At 48.2% G+C, this 17,259-nt stretch overlaps 2 protein-coding genes across 5 annotated transcripts; one reads left to right on the forward strand and one right to left on the reverse strand.

The window, feature by feature from the left end:
• The first annotated feature begins 1,430 nt into the window (after window positions 1-1,430).
• Window positions 1,431-12,793, forward strand: LOC127296697 (silicon efflux transporter LSI2). 4 transcript variants are annotated; one of them, XM_051326891.2, is made up of 4 exons: window positions 1,431-1,701; window positions 10,300-11,730; window positions 11,828-12,017; window positions 12,123-12,793. In XM_051326891.2, exons 2-4 carry the CDS (start codon window positions 10,498-10,500, stop codon window positions 12,389-12,391), a joined length of 1,692 nt encoding a protein of 563 aa, XP_051182851.1. In that variant the 5' UTR covers window positions 1,431-1,701; window positions 10,300-10,497; the 3' UTR covers window positions 12,392-12,793. The 4 variants fall into 4 exon arrangements, with proteins under 4 accessions (XP_051182851.1, XP_051182849.1, XP_051182850.1 ...); XM_051326889.2 differs by lacking the exon at window positions 1,431-1,701 and adding an exon at window positions 9,602-9,752 and having other exon boundaries at window positions 10,019-11,730; XM_051326890.2 differs by lacking the exon at window positions 1,431-1,701 and adding an exon at window positions 9,642-9,773 and having other exon boundaries at window positions 10,019-11,730.
• An 884-nt stretch (window positions 12,794-13,677) lies between these two features.
• LOC127296698 (uncharacterized) lies at window positions 13,678-16,544 on the reverse strand. Its single transcript, XM_051326893.1, has 3 exons — window positions 16,334-16,544; window positions 14,830-15,480; window positions 13,678-14,731 (listed from the first exon to the last, which is right to left on the reverse strand). The coding sequence occupies exons 2-3, from the start codon at window positions 15,397-15,399 to the stop codon at window positions 13,847-13,849; spliced, it is 1,455 nt and encodes a 484-aa protein (XP_051182853.1). The 5' UTR covers window positions 15,400-15,480; window positions 16,334-16,544; the 3' UTR covers window positions 13,678-13,846.
• Window positions 16,545-17,259: the final 715 nt, after the last annotated feature.

A 17,259-nucleotide genomic window follows, 5' to 3' on the forward strand; every position in this document is an offset into this window, starting at 1 on the left:
GTATCTAGACGCATATGTTAACTAGATAAAATTGAGTCAGTTAATAAGAATTGGAGGGAGTAGTTAAAGATATGGTACATAGACTTATAGGACTTGGACACAACTAGTTTCGGGCATGAAAATGATGATTAATAGGCTAGTGAGCATATAAGTACAAAAAATGCATACTGAGTTAGGTAAGACACTATAACTAGAAAACAAGTCAATTTCCTATCCACATTAAGCATGGGAGATCGATCGATTCTTCCGGCAGTTCGGTATCGATCGTTTCATAGTCGAATATAGTCGGGTCATTTTTGGCAATATTTCTGTCCCGGCCTGGTACTGAATTAACGGGGTCAAATGACCAAAGATAGAAGAAAACCTAAGCTATCTATCTCTATACCTCGGGTAAGCCTCCCCTAAATCAATCAGGGCTGGATAGATGATGAGGTTGGGGTGCGTACGTAAAGAGTATCGCTGATGGATCACCATCTCAGCGGCTCTCGCGCGCCGTACGTCAAGTCTCTCTCATGGAGATGCATCCTTCGCATGCCGCTTTTCTAAGCTACTATTAATCCCTGTGTTGGTTCGAGCATGACCGCAGGTTGATTAGCTTCAGCACATGCTAAGACATTGATCCTGGCGATGTCGCTCGCGTGCTCTACTCCGTCAAACATCTAATCCACATCGTCCATTTATATTTTTTTTTATGGAACCTCGTCAAGGGCGGGAAGCTCCCGCATTGCATTAAAAGAAGAGGGAAAATGGTCCAGTTAATAAGTGAAACCGGACCCGAAGACCATCATACACGGTTAATTAAAGGAAAACCGGCGAAAACCGCACACCACCCGAAGACCACCGGTGAAAATCGTCCATTTATGTCGTTAGCTCAGGATCCGGGTTGATGGAGTCTCCACCAAACAATTAGGCAAAGAAGGAGAGCTCGGCTACAGTTATTTTCATCCTAATCATCAATTCATCATGCAGTTAGGTGAACAGTTTCTCTTAAGGCTTAATGAATTGCATGGACTTTGTTCTACCATGTCCACCTCCCTGTCTGACGACAGCCTGAGAAACACACACACTGCACGAACAGAGAGAGGCGACGGATGGATATGATGGGAGATAGGTGGATACGGGAGAAGGGGGGCGACGGAGAGCGACGGGGCAACAATCTTCCGGGGCGACAGGTATCGGGTTCATACTAGCTAGGCTGATGCAGGGATGCCGATGCCTTTTGCTGCGGCGTCGCCGTCGCCATTACAGCCCGGTGGCCGTACCGCCATCGCGGCTCACTCGCTGCGGGTAGCTTAGCTTCACGGTTAATCTGGAAGTCGCAAACGAAGAATGGCCTCTGGATCGATCGATGGAGGCCGGCCTCACACGTCGCCCGGCCGGCCCCGCTTATTTATATACCTCCCCGGCCGCCGTCTGCTTCACTACTTCACCATCCATCCTGCCGTGTCTTGGATCATATATACACCGCCGAGCTGAGCTCCCTCGTCCCCAGTCCCCACGCGCGCATTGCACGGCCGGACCGATCGTCGGTCCGCCCGAGACCACACCAGCTCAGTTGGCCGGCGAATTTGGAGAGGCAGCATTCCGTTGAATATATCTCGGGGCTGGGCCAGACGCCAGACCGGTGGTCGAGGAGCTGCGGGCGGGGAGCGAGCTGCCATCGTCGCGTGATCGAGCGAGCGACCACATCACCGGCATTGAGTAAGCTTCCTGCGGCATGAATCTTCTGTCTTGCTCCCGTTTCATTGTTTTGCTGCTAGCTCCCGATCGATCGATACTTCGTAACATATACAGCGCGATCGATCGGCTAGGCCATTCACCTGCATCGTGCGTATCAATTTCCTTCGTCCATCTGAATGAATTGTGTTCGTCGCTAAGAACACACCAATATTGATACTTCCGACGACGGTGTGGACACTGGTGGCCAGCTTACGTCGTCGACAGCCACTGGAATAGGTTTACTTTGCCGGTTTTGCTATGTCTCAGTCACTGAGATTTTCTTAAGTCTAAGTCACTTACAAAAATGTGCTTTGAGTTGCATTTTTTCTGTTAAAAAAGTGCAATTGCACTTTTCTGTCAGGAATGTGCAACTAACTGAGTTGCACTTTTCTTTAAACTGCAGTTGCACTTTTCTAAGTTGACTAAGATTTAAGAAAATCTCAGAGACATAGGCACACCCTTTCTTTCCTCCATCGGACCACCGGGTTCTCCCTCTAGTACAATACTGGTCCACTCCTTGTTGTCTAGGCCGACATAGGTGTTGGTCATGTCTGAAAGATAGGAGCCTGGACTGGGCCACCCAAATTTGGCCTGTTAGACATCGACACCTAAATCTGCAACCTACCTTCATCAAAGGCAGCATTTAGCCACGAACGACGTGAAGCAAACCGGGATGCACATCGTCTTGCTGGATCGGCGACTAATTCAGATATTGGTAGGCATGTGTGGTTTTTGAATCCCCCTAGTGATCTGGGAGTTGGTGTAAACATTCTTAACAATTAATAAAGCTCGTTCCGCTCAAAAAATGAAGTAACTCGCCAATAAAAAGTCATGCTCGTAGTCAGCTCACACCTTTTCACAAAATCAACCGTTCCGTCAATGATCCCTATTTGATGCATGTTATGTGGTTGACGCGTCGATGCATGCCCCTTTGATGCAACTAGGATGGGCCACCATGCATGGTTGGGATGCTCTGCCGGATCTACCTAAGATGGTGTGGAGGCATGAATGAGACTTAGGGTGAAGGGTGCGGGTACGGGGAGTCACCGACGACTTAGGGTTAGGAGTGTAGAGTGCCCATCGGCACCAAAGGCGGTGGGGGAGGGGGGTTCGAAGAGGGTTGTGTGGCGAGGCGACGCGGGAGCAACGCCGGCCACAGGTGGTGGGAGATGCAATGGCGATGGAGATGACGAGCATGAGATAACAAAGAGTGGGAATGATAGGCATGGTCCCACATGTAGGATCGGCATGCGTTTGCGCTATTTTAGCATCAAATACGAGAACCTAATTCCAAGCTAAATGTCTCGATTTTTGAAGGTGGCAAAACACAAGGGTACACCTACCAGCCCAAAAACGACAGGTTCCGTTGGCAGACACCAACCAAATACAGCCAAAACAACTTGAGTTTGCCATTGCCAACCACGAGAGGTTGGCAATTTTTTTGCCAGTTTCATGCTCCGAAGCGGCGAAGCAGGTGGAAAACGGACCACCTGGCCTGCTAGAATCTCGACAGGCAGACGCTAATCTCTCCAAGAAACCGAAAAAATAATCGTTTTTCTTCTTTTCAATTAGTTTGGAGTATTCCTTTCTTTTTTGGAGGAAACTTTGGAGTCTTCCTTGAAACTGCGTCAGGCGCTTCACGAGAGGTAGCCTTTCTCCGCAAAGCGACGGCGAGGAGAGATCCAGCGTGATCTTGTCCTTGTACACGGGTGCAAAAGGTGTCTCGTCTTTTTCGTTCCCCGTACTTGGACGACTGGATATGGCTGCGTCGAGGAGATCCGACGGCGCCGCCCAGATGCATACATACACACGGGGGTGTTATCTGTTGGTGAATTGTCTCGCAAGTACGTCGCCATGTCCACATGCTTATACAAATTCAGAGGTGCAGTTTACAGGTTTGCTAGCAGCGCAGGCAGGAATCAGGGGAAATTTCCTCTGTTTTGTCTGTACCAGCCTACCAGGTGCTGTCGAAAACAGATTGCCGACACGTGGCTGCAAAACGAATCACGCCAGGGGACTAGAGACACAAAGGAATCGCAATACTGAATTGTTTAATGATTTTATTTATATTTATAGTATCTGGGAAGAATCACTTTTCGAAATGTTAAACAAGATTACAGCACACGTATTCAGGGCTGACCTTTTTTAGATGATATTTATCCGACCTGGTTTGATTATTAGCGACTAGCGACTACAAGATAAGAAGCCTTCTTACTAGAACATCAGCAAAACATTGTATGATTCACAATTACAAATATTGTATTGTATATGCGTAGTCATTTTCTTGGTACAAAGGATTTTCTTTCGCCCAGATCAATTAGCGCCCAGTTATCTTTCATTGGTCTTCTTAGGTAACTATGGTGGATATTAGCCCGCCAAAACTATTTTCGTTGAAAAGACACAATGGGTACATACTAAATATGGAAAAGGAAAGGAAGGGAAACCCGAAAATCTTCCAAACTCTTACACAACAACCAAATGCAAGCCTTATATTTCCTACCAACACCACATCGACAGTCTCGAATGTGCAGAAAGATGTGTGGTTGGATCGGTTGAAGGGAATCCCGTGGCCTTGCCTTGCCAACACTATAGACCATGCAACACTGGAACCCATTGACATCGTCAAAGGCCTCCTACGTACAGTTAACCAAGGTGGCATGACGACACTGAGAGCCGTCAATACTATTGGAGGGCAATGTTCCATCGAGATAACAACCACACGTCTTGTCCTCGAGCTCAAGAGTCGTCACCAAAAGAGCAAAATTGAGCACTATGCGAGGTTGCAAGAGTTTTGGATGACATCGAACGCTCGATCACTCGGGATTTCACTACCCACATGAACATCTCTCTTGGTGGCAGAGAACACGGCTAGCTAGAGTAGATGTCACGCGGTCGCATAACGGTGAAGACGATGTGGCAGAGCCAATCCCGCGCAAAAGCATGTCGGTCAAGTTGAATATAAATATATTGCCTAGTCCATTTCCATAAGTTTGAATTTCTTGGAATAGTTGGCTAGAGCATAAATCATAATATATGGTATCAAACCAAGAGGTTTCAAGACCCTCCTCACGCAGTATTTAACAGCAAACAAAAGATTTTGTGATCTGCATCAAGCACACTCTAAGAACTAAAATAGCCCATGCGTTAGAGAGAGTGTTAAATATAAATATAGAACATGGTCCATTTTCATCAGTTCAATTTTTTTAAATAGTTGTCTAGTCTTGTGCACCAGTCTTATATATGTCATGGAGGACGAGCACGGCGCGCCCAGAGACTTAAGGAGCACCCATGCATCATCCCAACTGAAATTCGGACTTTGGGTGGGGCAACCACGAATTTGGTCAGCACTTTCAACTCTCGTGCAAATGGAGGCAACACTTCCCCATAAACTACGATTCCCCAAAGGCTGTCCCATAATTACATACTCAACTATTATTGGTCGGTCATTGGTTAGTAGGGGAACTGAACAGAAGGAGGGACCATTTGTGTTCACACCTTCATGATATCGTAAAAGAAAACAAAACTTGATGGGTGCCGATAAGTCCATATCTGATGCAGTACTACCGTTACAGTGAGTGTATGTTGATCCAAAGGCATTATTGACACCACAAAGAAAGCCTGACAAAAAGGTGAGCACTGGAGCAGGCCACATCTCAGGGAGCACTGTAGTGAGTCATTTTATCTTTTCTCATCTTTTTTTCCTCGGATTTCTTTTCTTTTGAAACTAGCTAGCACTGTAGTGGTTTCTTCTTTTAGGGGAAGCTAGCACTGTAGTGGTAGTACTGAGCAAGGAAAGCACCATGTGGTTAGGATCACGCGACATTCCTCTCTCCTTTCCCCAACCCGCTGCTACAGTACCTGAGAGCCGATCCTCAATCGCCGGGCCAACCCGAGGCCGTTCCTGCCGGCGCCGCCGGTCGAGACGTGCTGAGGGAAGGCTGCGGTCTCTGTAGTGTATATACTAGGTGTAGTTTTGGCCTCTGTGCCATGGCGTTATGCCGGGCGGAGCTCGCTGGTCGTCTCGGGCCAGATCCGGCGACTGCTGCCGTTCTTCTTCCTCATCGTCCTCGTCGGAGGGGCGCGGTTGGAGTTTGGAAGCTGCTCCAGTAATAAGGTTTGTGTGCCCAGTAGTGGAGGTGGCGGTCTAGATCCGAGCCGCCGGATCTCGACCAGGTTAGGGTTGCTGCAAGCTCTCTCTCTCTCTACTCCGGTGGTCAGAGGGAGAGGTGGCAAGGAGCGGCGCCGCCTTCTTCAATAAAGCTACGGCGGCAGGTTCTTCCCTCTTCCTCGACAGCGATGCTGAAGTTCCCCTAGCCGGCCGTGGAGGCGAGGTGGGGTATCTTGGCGGAGCTGTAAGGTACGCCTTTGTTTTGCTCCTGGCCGGCCGTGGTGGCGAGGAGGAGCTGGAGCATGGCGCGCTGATGTTGGATCGAGAGAGAGGACCCTGTCATCTCTGTCGATGCGGCCATTGGCTGGTGGTGGCTAGGCTGCGGCTTCTTCTTCCTTGCCATGGTGCCAAGAAGAAGGGCGGTGGTGAGGCACTCCCTGGCCGTCTTCATCGACTGATGCCTGAAGGGTGCTAGGGAGACTCTGTGCAAGATCTCCCTCGAGCTAATCACGTGGTGTCTTCCAGCGGCGCTACGATCTTTGGCCGCACGAGCGGCCCAACTTCAACCTCCAAGACGGAGGCTCAGTGCTCGGTTCGTCGGAGCTCGTCGTCTCTCCACCGCCAAGTGGTTCGTCCCCGGAGAAGGAGAAGCGACCGACAAATCAGCAACATCGCCGGAAGCATGCTATCGAGCATCTTCGCATCGCATCTCGACGGCAACGTCTCGAGGTTGCCGGCGACTGGTGGTGGATGCGCCCAAGGACCTGATTGCTTTTTAGGTTTTTATCTCAGGGTGTTGTATGCAAATTCGGAGGGCCTTTCTTCAAATTCGGGTTTATCTGTGCAAAAGATGCCAGAGGATCTCCTTGTAAATCTGTACCCGCCACGTGTGACGTAATGCAATCTCCAGAGCCTTCCAGGCCCTTCCCTTGTTCAAAAAAAAAAGCACCATGTTTAACGGCTATTTCCCAGAAACACAGCAAAATCAGTCGACAATATGCATGCATGATATCATCCCACGCGTTTTTGCATCTTTTTTGTTGCTGAAACATCATGCATACGCGTTTTGTGCTCCTGCTCTCCAAGCTCGTAAAAGTTTCTTGGATACGAAGAAACGGCACAGTCACAGAATCACTCTCCATCAGTTGGCCGCCACACACGTCTCACGCGCAATTCAGATCGATCGACAGCATCCACCATCGGGGTCACGGTTTCGTCCGTGGCTACTTGGCAAATCACATGCACCACCGGATTGTCAAGCTAGGGGAATAACTGCTACAACCACCCTTTGGGACACCAGCCCGTGTATAGTAAGACTGTAAGAGTATCTAGCCTGGTTGGAAAGTTGGCTGCCATGCGAGAGAGTGGCAAAATGTAGGACGGGCTACATGTAGTCTGATTTTTTGAAAATTCGAAATCAAAAAATTTAAACTTCAAAAAGACGAACAAAAATTCTAGTTGTAGGCAATGATTCATTCTATCATTGTGCCAAAAACCAGTGTGAGATAATCTCTGTATTCCGGGCTGTGCAAAATAAACAAAATTGTAGATCTGAAATATTGAATAGTGCAACTTTTCAAATGTTCCAAGATTCTCAGATTTTGTTATTTTCGTGTAGCCTAAAATACTAAGTATTTTGCTTTGAGATTTTTCAGATTTGTAGAATATACCATTGACTATATCAAGAATTTTTCTCCAGATTTTTTTGAAACTTTAAATTGTTGTTTCTGATTTTTGTAATATATCAGGCTACATGTAACCCGGGCACCATTTGTGGTTTCTGTGTCATGCATGCCTTGTTTTGTTTTGGAAAGATGTACTGTCCTGTCTTGTGTTTTGCATTCCATTGTTTTACATTGATTTTGTTTTCAAAATTGCATGACTTGCTCTTGTAGCGAAGTTCTTACGGTCTAAAGATGCCCGGCATTAAAAGGACTTTGACTACTACAATATGCATACAAGCATGATGGGGATTAGAGTAGAACATAAAAAAACATCTCATCCTTGTGATGAAGGCTGGCAGCCTCGTTGGAACTTCCTAACATCGTAGACCTTCTCGAAGGTGGCCGAGCCACATGGTATGCCATTTTTGTTTATCTTTGAGTGGAGTCCCTTGGAAGGTTAAAATACCACTTACTGCTTAACAAAAGCCTAACATAGATATTATTGTTCTTCCTGTTGGATTATTAGGCAATTTTCATGTGAGTTTAATTACCGAAAGCAAGATTACAAATGCACAAGCATACTTAACCACACACATCAGACTAAGCACATGCATCAGATCTGAACATGGAACAAGTAGCAGTGCAAGGTAGGAGAGGAAAATCACGTACATCGCGACCGGGAAGGTCGCACCAGCAGCAGCACCACCACCACCATGGGAGTTGTTGATGTCGCCCATGGTGTAGTCGGATCTGTCGATGAAGCAGCCGAACCATCGATGAAGACCACGAACAGCAGCGAGCAGTCGCGCCGAGACGCTCCCCAAAAACCTTATCGCCCGTCTCCCGGTGCAGGATCTCAACGGACGGGGTTTAGGAGGCCTGCTCTCCCGAAAGGCTGTGCACGCAATCGCCGGGATGGGGAAGACTAGAGAGTAGCGCAGCAAAAGGAACTTCACGAGAGAGATCTAAGAACACTGTTCTCCAGATCTGATCGGTCTCCTTGTATAGCCTGGGACACGCGGCGAGCATGCACATGCAGGTCGACACGTACCCAACTCAGTTGGTGCACCAAGCAAAAATTTAGGCTTCCTTGAGTGTGTCTCGAACTCGAGTCACGAAACGCGACGTGCGTGCGTGACGAGGCGAGGCGGGCGGAGGAGGAGGAGGAGTGCACGAGGGCTCCTTCTATTCTCACTCACTTGGAAGGAGTAGAACAGCAGCCCTTATATACCACTCCAACTCTCTCCTAACTAGCAATGTGGGACTAAACTTTGTCCTCCAAGGCTGTCCCAAGCTGCCAATGTGATGGGCCTTGAGATTTCAGAAATTGTAGACTACATGGGTTGCCTTACTGGGCTGCAGCCCATCTACATTTAACACTTCCCCTATAATTGTTGGATGCTCGATCTATTGGCCATGGAAGCACCGCCTCGCGTCGTGTTTCATGGAAAGGAGGGACCAGAGTACTCGACGTTAAGGTAATGGTGGATGTCCCAACCAGCGGCGGACACAGGAAACAAATAGAGGGTGGGCACACCTAAAATAAAATACTCCCCCCCCCCCCCCCCCCCGCCCCAGTTATGATAAAAATTTGGCAGTTAATTAATATATGTAGCCAATATTTCTCAAATTAAGGGTAGATAAAATTTCTCAAATTTTGGGTGGGCTACGGTCCACCAGGCCCACCCTTTCCATCATTTAATTTAGAGTATGAGGATATCGGAGTATCGGACTTTCTAGTATTGTGTTTCTTTGTTTTATAGCATCTTGTGTACCTTTCACAACAATTCAAAAGGATGAGTAAATTTTAATAACAAAAGGGATATTTGTTCAAGAGATAGGCTAAATTTTAATACATTTTGGCTTGTAGTTTCGCTCATTTTTGAAGAAAAAAACTGCGACAATTAATTTGGAAAGGAGGGAATACTGCTTTTCATCCAAAATAATAAGTCACTAAAATCTCTATGTTGGTGACTAAAACATGGTAGCTAGACCGGTGTGTACCTAGTAAAAACTGGTATCCTCGGACCCTTATCGTCATGAGCAGCGGGACCCAGTAGTCAAGTCATCTTCACCCATGAAAGCTGGGCACCGCGCTCATGGTGGCCGCGGGCCCTTTATTTATAGCTGCCCCCACTCCTTCCTTCGCTTTATTCTCAACTCCACTCCATCTCGGCCTCCACCCTCCGCCTCTCCTCGCTCTCGCCCGCCACAACACTCACTGTGGACTACCCATCCAGGATCCGCGCCCCTACTCCGAGGTCAGCGATTCCCCAGCCCAGGTTTCACTTCTTTTCGTCACAGAACCAATCTACTCCTAGTTAGCGCATGAATTCGTGAGAGCGGATCTTTCCCAGCCGCGTTAATCCTGGCCCTGTAATAATCGATTAATTCCAAGAACCTTCCGTTCGATCTTGCCACCGTAGAACAGAGCTTGAGATCTAGTTTCGAATAGTGTCTATGTAGGGTTTATCGGCGTGTTTGGAGGAGTCCGTATTGACGAGGGTTTCGCTTGGATTGTTTGCAGGACACAACGTGAGTAGGCGCGGTGGTGCTCTGCTCTGCTCTGCTTGCTTGATTGATTCATACCCATATGCGCTCTGCTGTGTCCTCCCCTCCCATATCCGTGGCCGTTTCCTCTTGCTAATCTGTTTTTGTCATCAGATTGAAGTTTATCCATAAGAGGATATTTTGCTTTGCTTTCCTTTCCGCTGAATCCATACCTTATTCTTCCTTCTCTGAAAAGAAAATCCTGCCTTTTTTAGCTCTCGGATTAACCTCTGTTTCTATTTTGCTCAATTTGTGCAGGGTTGATTGGTCCCGAGCTCGAGCTGGCCATGGAGAGATTGCCGTCGATCGGTTCGTGCCCCTCTTGATATAAAGCTTTAGCCTGTCTGACCGATCGATCGATCAATCGGCCTTGGTTCTTGATTCGGAGCGCGACATTGGCACTAGCTTCTAAGCTCGGCAAGAGCAAGAGATTCGGCTCTTTTAAGAGGAGAGAAGATGGTGCTTGCAAGCACGTCCAAGGTGGTGCTGGGATGCGTGGCGTTCGGCATCTTCTGGGTGCTGGCCGTGTTCCCCAGCGTGCCGTTCATGCCGGTGGGACGGACCGCTGGCTCTCTCCTGGGCGCCATGCTCATGGTGCTCTTCCGCGTGATCACGCCCGAGGACGCGTACGCGGCCATCGACCTCCCCATCATCGGCCTCCTCTTCGGCACCATGGTGGTGTCCATCTTCCTGGAGCGCGCCGACATGTTCAAGTACCTCGGCAACCTGCTCCAGTGGAAGAGCCGGGGAAGCAAGGACCTGCTCTTCCGCGTCTGCATCGTCTCCGCCATCGCCTCGGCGCTCTTCACCAACGACACCTGCTGCGTCGTCCTCACCGAGTTCATCCTCAAGGTCGCGCGCCAGAACAACCTGCCACCGCAGCCCTTCCTCCTGGCGCTCGCCACCAGCTCCAACATCGGCTCCGCCGCCACGCCCATCGGCAACCCGCAGAACCTCGTCATCGCCGTCGAGAGCGGCATCTCCTTCGGCCAGTTCCTGCTGGGCGTCTTCCCGGCCATGATCGTGGGGGTGCTCACCAACGCGGCCATTCTCCTCTGCTACTTCTGGAGGTACCTGTCCGTGGAGCCGACGGACCAGCAGGAGCGCGGCGCGGCCAATGGGCCCGAGGTTGTCGCTGACGACGAGGTCACCTCGCACCGGTTCACGCCTGCCAGGATGTCGCACGTGTCCTCCCTCAACCCGGACGACTTCGACTGCGTCAGCGAGCCCATCATCCGGAGCGCCAGCGTCAACGCCAGCGTTAACGGCGACCTGAGGAGCCGGAGCATCAACTCTGAGGCCGACATGCAGTTCTCCATCAAGTCCCTCCGGTCCTCCAGCATGTCGCACGAGATGGTCGAGGTCTCCACCGTCCCCGCCGCCACCCTCGACGGCGCGTCGTCCAGGAAGTTCACCAGGACGGCCAGCCAGCAGAGGAGCGTCATCATCGAGGACGCGCCGCCATCGCCGCCAGACTCGGTTGCTGCCGACGGCGAGAAGGACAAGGAGCTGCCTGAAGTCGTGGAGAAGAGGTGGAGAGTGCTGGTGTGGAAGACGGCCGTCTACCTCATCACGCTCGGCATGCTCATCGCCCTGCTCATGGGACTCAACATGTCCTGGACCGCCATCACAGCCGCTCTGGTTCTCCTGGCGCTCGACTTCACGGATGCCCAGGCCTGCCTCGAGAAGGTAATTAGTAAGATCGAGTATTTCCAATCACTTGACTAATCAGTCATCTTAATTGGACTCAATGAATAAAGACCAATAACATTTGCATCACTTTCAGGTATCCTACTCGTTGCTGATCTTCTTCTGCGGGATGTTCATCACGGTGGACGGTTTCAACAAGACCGGCATACCCAACACGATGTGGGAGCTGGTAGAACCCTACTCACGGATCGACAGCGCGAAAGGCGTCGCACTTCTCGGAGTTGTGATCCTCATCCTCTCGAACGTGGCGTCCAATGTTCCGACAGGTAACATACCCGTCACCCAAGTCAATCTTCTTTTCACACTCTTGGTAATTGCAAATTGCAGAGTCTGAACTCTGAAGAACAATGCTTCTAAACTATGGTTTTCAGTTCTGCTGCTGGGAACAAGGGTGGCTGCCTCGGCCGCGGCGATCTCGCCGGCGTCAGAGAGGAAGGCGTGGCTGATACTGGCGTACGTGAGCACCGTGGCCGGGAACCTGACACTGCTGGGGTCAGCTGCGAACCTGATTGTGTGCGAGCAGGCGAGGCGCGCACAGTTCTTCGGCTACAACCTCTCCTTCTGGAGCCACCTCAAGTTCGGGGTGCCCTCCACCATCGTGGTCACCGCTATCGGCCTGCTCATTGTCAGCAGCTACTAAACCAAGAAATCAGAGATGGTACCGCCAACTGTGCAAGAAGCAGAACTAAATCCATGCAATAAGAGAGTGCTACATGTAAAATCAGTAGGGTTCTCCGGGGTCTCGTGTTAACACTTGCGTGTATCAGCCTGTGTGCTCTGCTCTTGCTCACCTGTTGTCGCTAAGCAGACGATATGTGATCAGGATATAGATTGCAGCCTAAGTAACCTGCATTTTCCAGAGATAGGTTTTGTTGAATTAAAAATGCTATTGTACCTTTGTTTCCTTTTTGGCGTTCCAGAATCAACGTGGTCCTGCGTCGTTCAGTACTTGTATAGCTTTTTCTGAATATTTTAGTGAAAATACCATGTAGATATCGTATGAAGTACATTTCATGTTGTATCTAATGATACTGATTTGGAAGTGTGGATGTTACAATCGTTTTTCTACAAACTTCGTCAAATTTTACATTGTTTGACCTCGAAAATATTTATAGCCTTCTTCAACAAGACCAGCATACCCAACACGATGCGGGAGCTGGCACAAATTACGGTGAAAACCCTAACCACTTCAGTATATTATAAGACCAAATAGCATATAAGTATATAACTAGATGAAATGAGAACCTGGACGCTTGGAATCGTATAGCGAGTTTGATCTTTACATCTCTGCGGCACAAATGCCTACTTCTGAAGATCGTGTAGATCTCTGAAGAAAAAAATTAGAACCAACTTATCCTGCACTTGTTGATCTATACATCTCTGCAGCAAAGAGGGCCACTTAAGAGTTCTGATCGTGTGAGTTCTGAAAGAAAATAGCCGCATCTTGCACTTACTGATCGCCAGTAGCTGCTACTCGCGAAAAACTGTAAAAGAGCATAGGATCTAATATAACCTACGAAACCGCAGCAAAGGAACTTGTGGCCCTAAAAAAAGAACTGTGCTCGCAAGGTAAAAATACCTGAACCTGGAGTTCGCTTGACTTATTCATCTTCTCCTTCCATAGCATCTCGATAACCAGTTCTAGGGATGGGTCTCCAGGTCACCAGATGACTTGGTCCCCAATCTTGAACTAGTATGCCTCTGGCTGCCACTCCTTCAAAACTATAAAACACAGAGGAAAGAGCATCATACAAAGTTAGGACAACATGAATAGTACGATGTACAGTGGCTGTAGCTCTGAATATCAGATGTTATGCCCTAGAAAAAAAAACACAAGAAACCTTACTGTACTGCTATACAGGAGTTGTGTCTTTTCTTATTGCAGAAAAGCTAACATATGATCAAGAGAATAGACGATACAAGGGATTGCAGATAAATAACATTTTTACTGGGATTTCATTATTCAACATTCACAATGGTTTTCAATACTCAACATTAGACAATAGTTATTAAATTCTGAACATTCAATTTTCAAACTTGACAATAGCCTTCAATCCAACATCACCAAAAGTATGAATCAAATGCCCCAGGATAATCAAGCAACACCACCGCTTCCATCACCACCATCGCTACCACCACTAGCCAAAGCTCCACCTCCCATCACCCCGGGCCAAGATATTCTTGATCGCAAGATCTCCCCCCTTCTAGTCTCCCAATATTCCCTCGCCTTGTCGTCCATTCCACTTGGATCCATCATCATGAGCCGGCTCTCCTCGGCAATGATCTCTAGCCTCATCTTGTTCTCCTTGAGAAGGAGTCTACGCTCCTCAAAGTCCATCTTGCGCTTCTCCTCAGCTCTAATTTGTTGCCAAATCGTCATCTTATCTTGTTGCTTCTTCTCGGCCAACTCAACTTTTGCTTGCAAAGCTTCAGCCACCATTGCTTGCCTTGATTTCATCAACTCATTGATCTCTCTCATGCTTTTGGCCTCGGCCTTCTTCAAATTGTCCTTCCCCTTCCGCATTCCATCTGGTCTCCCTTTGTTTCTTGCCGGCATCGGTTCATCATCATCGTCGTCGTCATCATCATCATCATCATCATCATCATCATCACCACCACCATCGTCATCATCATCAGCAGCATCGCCATCGTCATGGTCATGGTCATTGTCATTGTCATTGTCATTGGCATTGGCATTGGCATTGTCATTGTCATTGTCATTGTCATTGTCGTTGTCGTTGTCATGGTCATGGTCATGGTCATGGTCATGGTCATGGTCATGGTCATTGTCATGCTCATTGTCATTGTCTTTCAAGTCGATGGAGAGGCTATTTGATATCCCTTTCTCCGTTGGAGGAGCTTCTTTATCCCTCAAATTCCACTTCTCACTATGTTCAAGCAATTTCCAACAATGTTGGAGCACAAATGTTTTGCCTTTGGACGCGGCTATTTGCTTGTATCTTTCTTGTGCAATGCGATCCTACATTCACAAAATTGCAAGAAGAATAGTGGGATGAGCACATTCATAGTGAACAATTTCACAAAATTAAGACCAAATGACATAGAGAATTAACTCACATAGTCAGTGCAACCACTTGGAGGAGCATTTTTCACTTCCTCCAAACAAGTACTCCACCGGCTACAAGATTGTTTTATGGTATCATATCGTCCTTGGAGAGATCTCAATGAGCGTGGCGATGGTTCCGGCATTAACTGATGAAACTTGTCCAAAATACGTTGCCAATATCCTTTTCCAGTTTGATCATTGCCAGTCACCGCATTGATTGTCACAGCCTCCCATGCCTTGACCAACGCAATGTCCTCAACTTTCGTGTAATTGACGGTCCTCTTTGATCTCCCATTTGTTAGATGCAATAATCTGCTATCTTCACCAATGTTCTGTGCCACCACAGATCCTCTCCTCTCATTGATATTCTCTGTGCTACTGAACCTCCTGCCCCTTGTATCGGCCCTATCTGCAGAAGTTTCACTTCTTGAAGAGTCACAATCATTCTCATCCTCTCTCCCCGTCCTATCAAATTCCCTATCCTTGGAACCATCAGGACTTCTCCTTGGTATTTTTGGCGATCGTAAGTCCCCTATAACATGATAGACGTCTTCTTTGGCATTATCCTTAGACCCATCCATCAGCCAACTGGAACCGTTGTTACCTCTCTTCCTAGTAATACAACTGAGTTGAGAAACTTTGGCTGGGAACTTCAGATTCCACTGCATATAGAAATGGCCAAGCATATCATATTTAATTTACATGATAGCACTATGGAACATACATGATATCAGATAAGAGAACATATAATCAACTAAAAAATTAGAAGGCATAGCAAATAAATATATTTTTTGTCAGGCTTTCAGCGAATAAAGCATTGAAAAGGTACTTTGAAACTCCAATAACAAAGGAGTGATCCTTAAATCATGCTGACAATTTTAGCAAGATAGAGCATGGAATAGATGAATTAGAAGTGTAGCACTGGAGCAAAATCTAAACTGAAATTCTAAAAAACCAGCACCCTTATATAGTATAGTAACAATTGAGTAGCACCTAAACTAGCAACCAGCAACTGCATGACATACCACCAAATAGAAAAGTTAAATCCTAGGAAATGAATCAACGGAGGAAAGGGCTTATATTTCTTTACCCCCACATCGTGTTAACTTATTAACAGTGTTAGTTATGCACAAGTTGTCCAATAGGTTACAGTTCTCCAATGACTGAACGCGACAAATTTCCGGGAACAAAAACGCAGAACGGGGAGCATACAGATACAGGGACTGATCAAATTGATGTGCCTGCCGGGTGTGCCTCCACAAATTCGTAGAGTAACTAATCGCTCCTGACTGAAGCTCGCACCTCAAAAAATCAATGTCCAAGATTCTGAACGGAGACAGCAGGGACGTAGGCAGTGCCACTACGCTAGGGCACGGCGGTCGCGCAGCACAGGGAAGATTTCACAGCCGCATTGGGTTGGGTTGGAGCTTAGAGCTTCGGTAGGCGACAGAGCATGCGAGCATCTTTGGCAGAGGAAGGAGTCAGGGACCGGGAGGAAGAGAGAGCGAGGGTTACCGGACCGAAATGGGACGGTTCGGCTGCGGACAGCGAGCCTTCGAACGCGGCGCGGCGGCTCAATCCCAGCGGCGTGGCGGCTCGATCACGGCGGCACGGTGGGGTGGTCGGTTGCCGCCGCCGACGGTGGGAGAGGCAGCGAGGGTTTGGGTGCGTGTCGGGGTTGGGCGGGCCGATGCTTCCGTTTGGGTCGGCCGCGCACAGGAAAATGGTGATATGTCTATTTGCGTGGAGGGTGTTCCCAGCGGCCCGACGCATTTTATTATTGTGGATCATTTTAAAAAAATATTCGGAAATAGCATAAATAAGTAAATTGCACGAGCATATTGCCACCATATTGGTTTAAATTGAGATCTCAAATAATTCTATCACATTGTGCACATGATACGACACAAAATATAGTCCAAAAGAGGCATAATATGGCTAGAATAGCAAATATAGTCTAAAAAGAGGCTATGGTGGTTGACAATGCCGCCGCAGATCAGGCGGCGTGCAGATCAGGCGGCGTGCTTCTTCAGAAATCAGATCCTGGTGTCGTCATCCATGTTGCTCAAGTCGGCTAGCATGATTCTTGTGTTCTCTGCCTAGATCTTAGCCTCGGCGTCCATCCTTTTGGTCTCGGCGTCTGCCTTTTTGGCCTCGACGTCCATCTTTTAGATCTCAATTGCCTCTTTGGTGAGGTTGAGGTAGATGGCAGTAGAGGCCTCCTTTTCGAGGCGCCTCTTCTTGTCCCTTTTGGCCAGGGCAGCTTGAGAGTCAGCCACGTATCTTCTCCAAGGTCTGGCTCAACGCAAAGGTTGATGCCTCTCGGGCAAGATCAGACTTGCTAGACTTATGGCCATGGGGACGAAGTGGAAGGGATTTCTGCCCAGGATCTTCGTCTTCGCCGTTGACGACCAACATGGTTGTCCCATTCTTGAAAGCTT

This window comes from Lolium perenne, chromosome 4 (genome assembly GCF_019359855.2).
Source record: "Lolium perenne isolate Kyuss_39 chromosome 4, Kyuss_2.0, whole genome shotgun sequence".
Taxonomy (NCBI): Eukaryota; Viridiplantae; Streptophyta; class Magnoliopsida; order Poales; family Poaceae; genus Lolium; species Lolium perenne.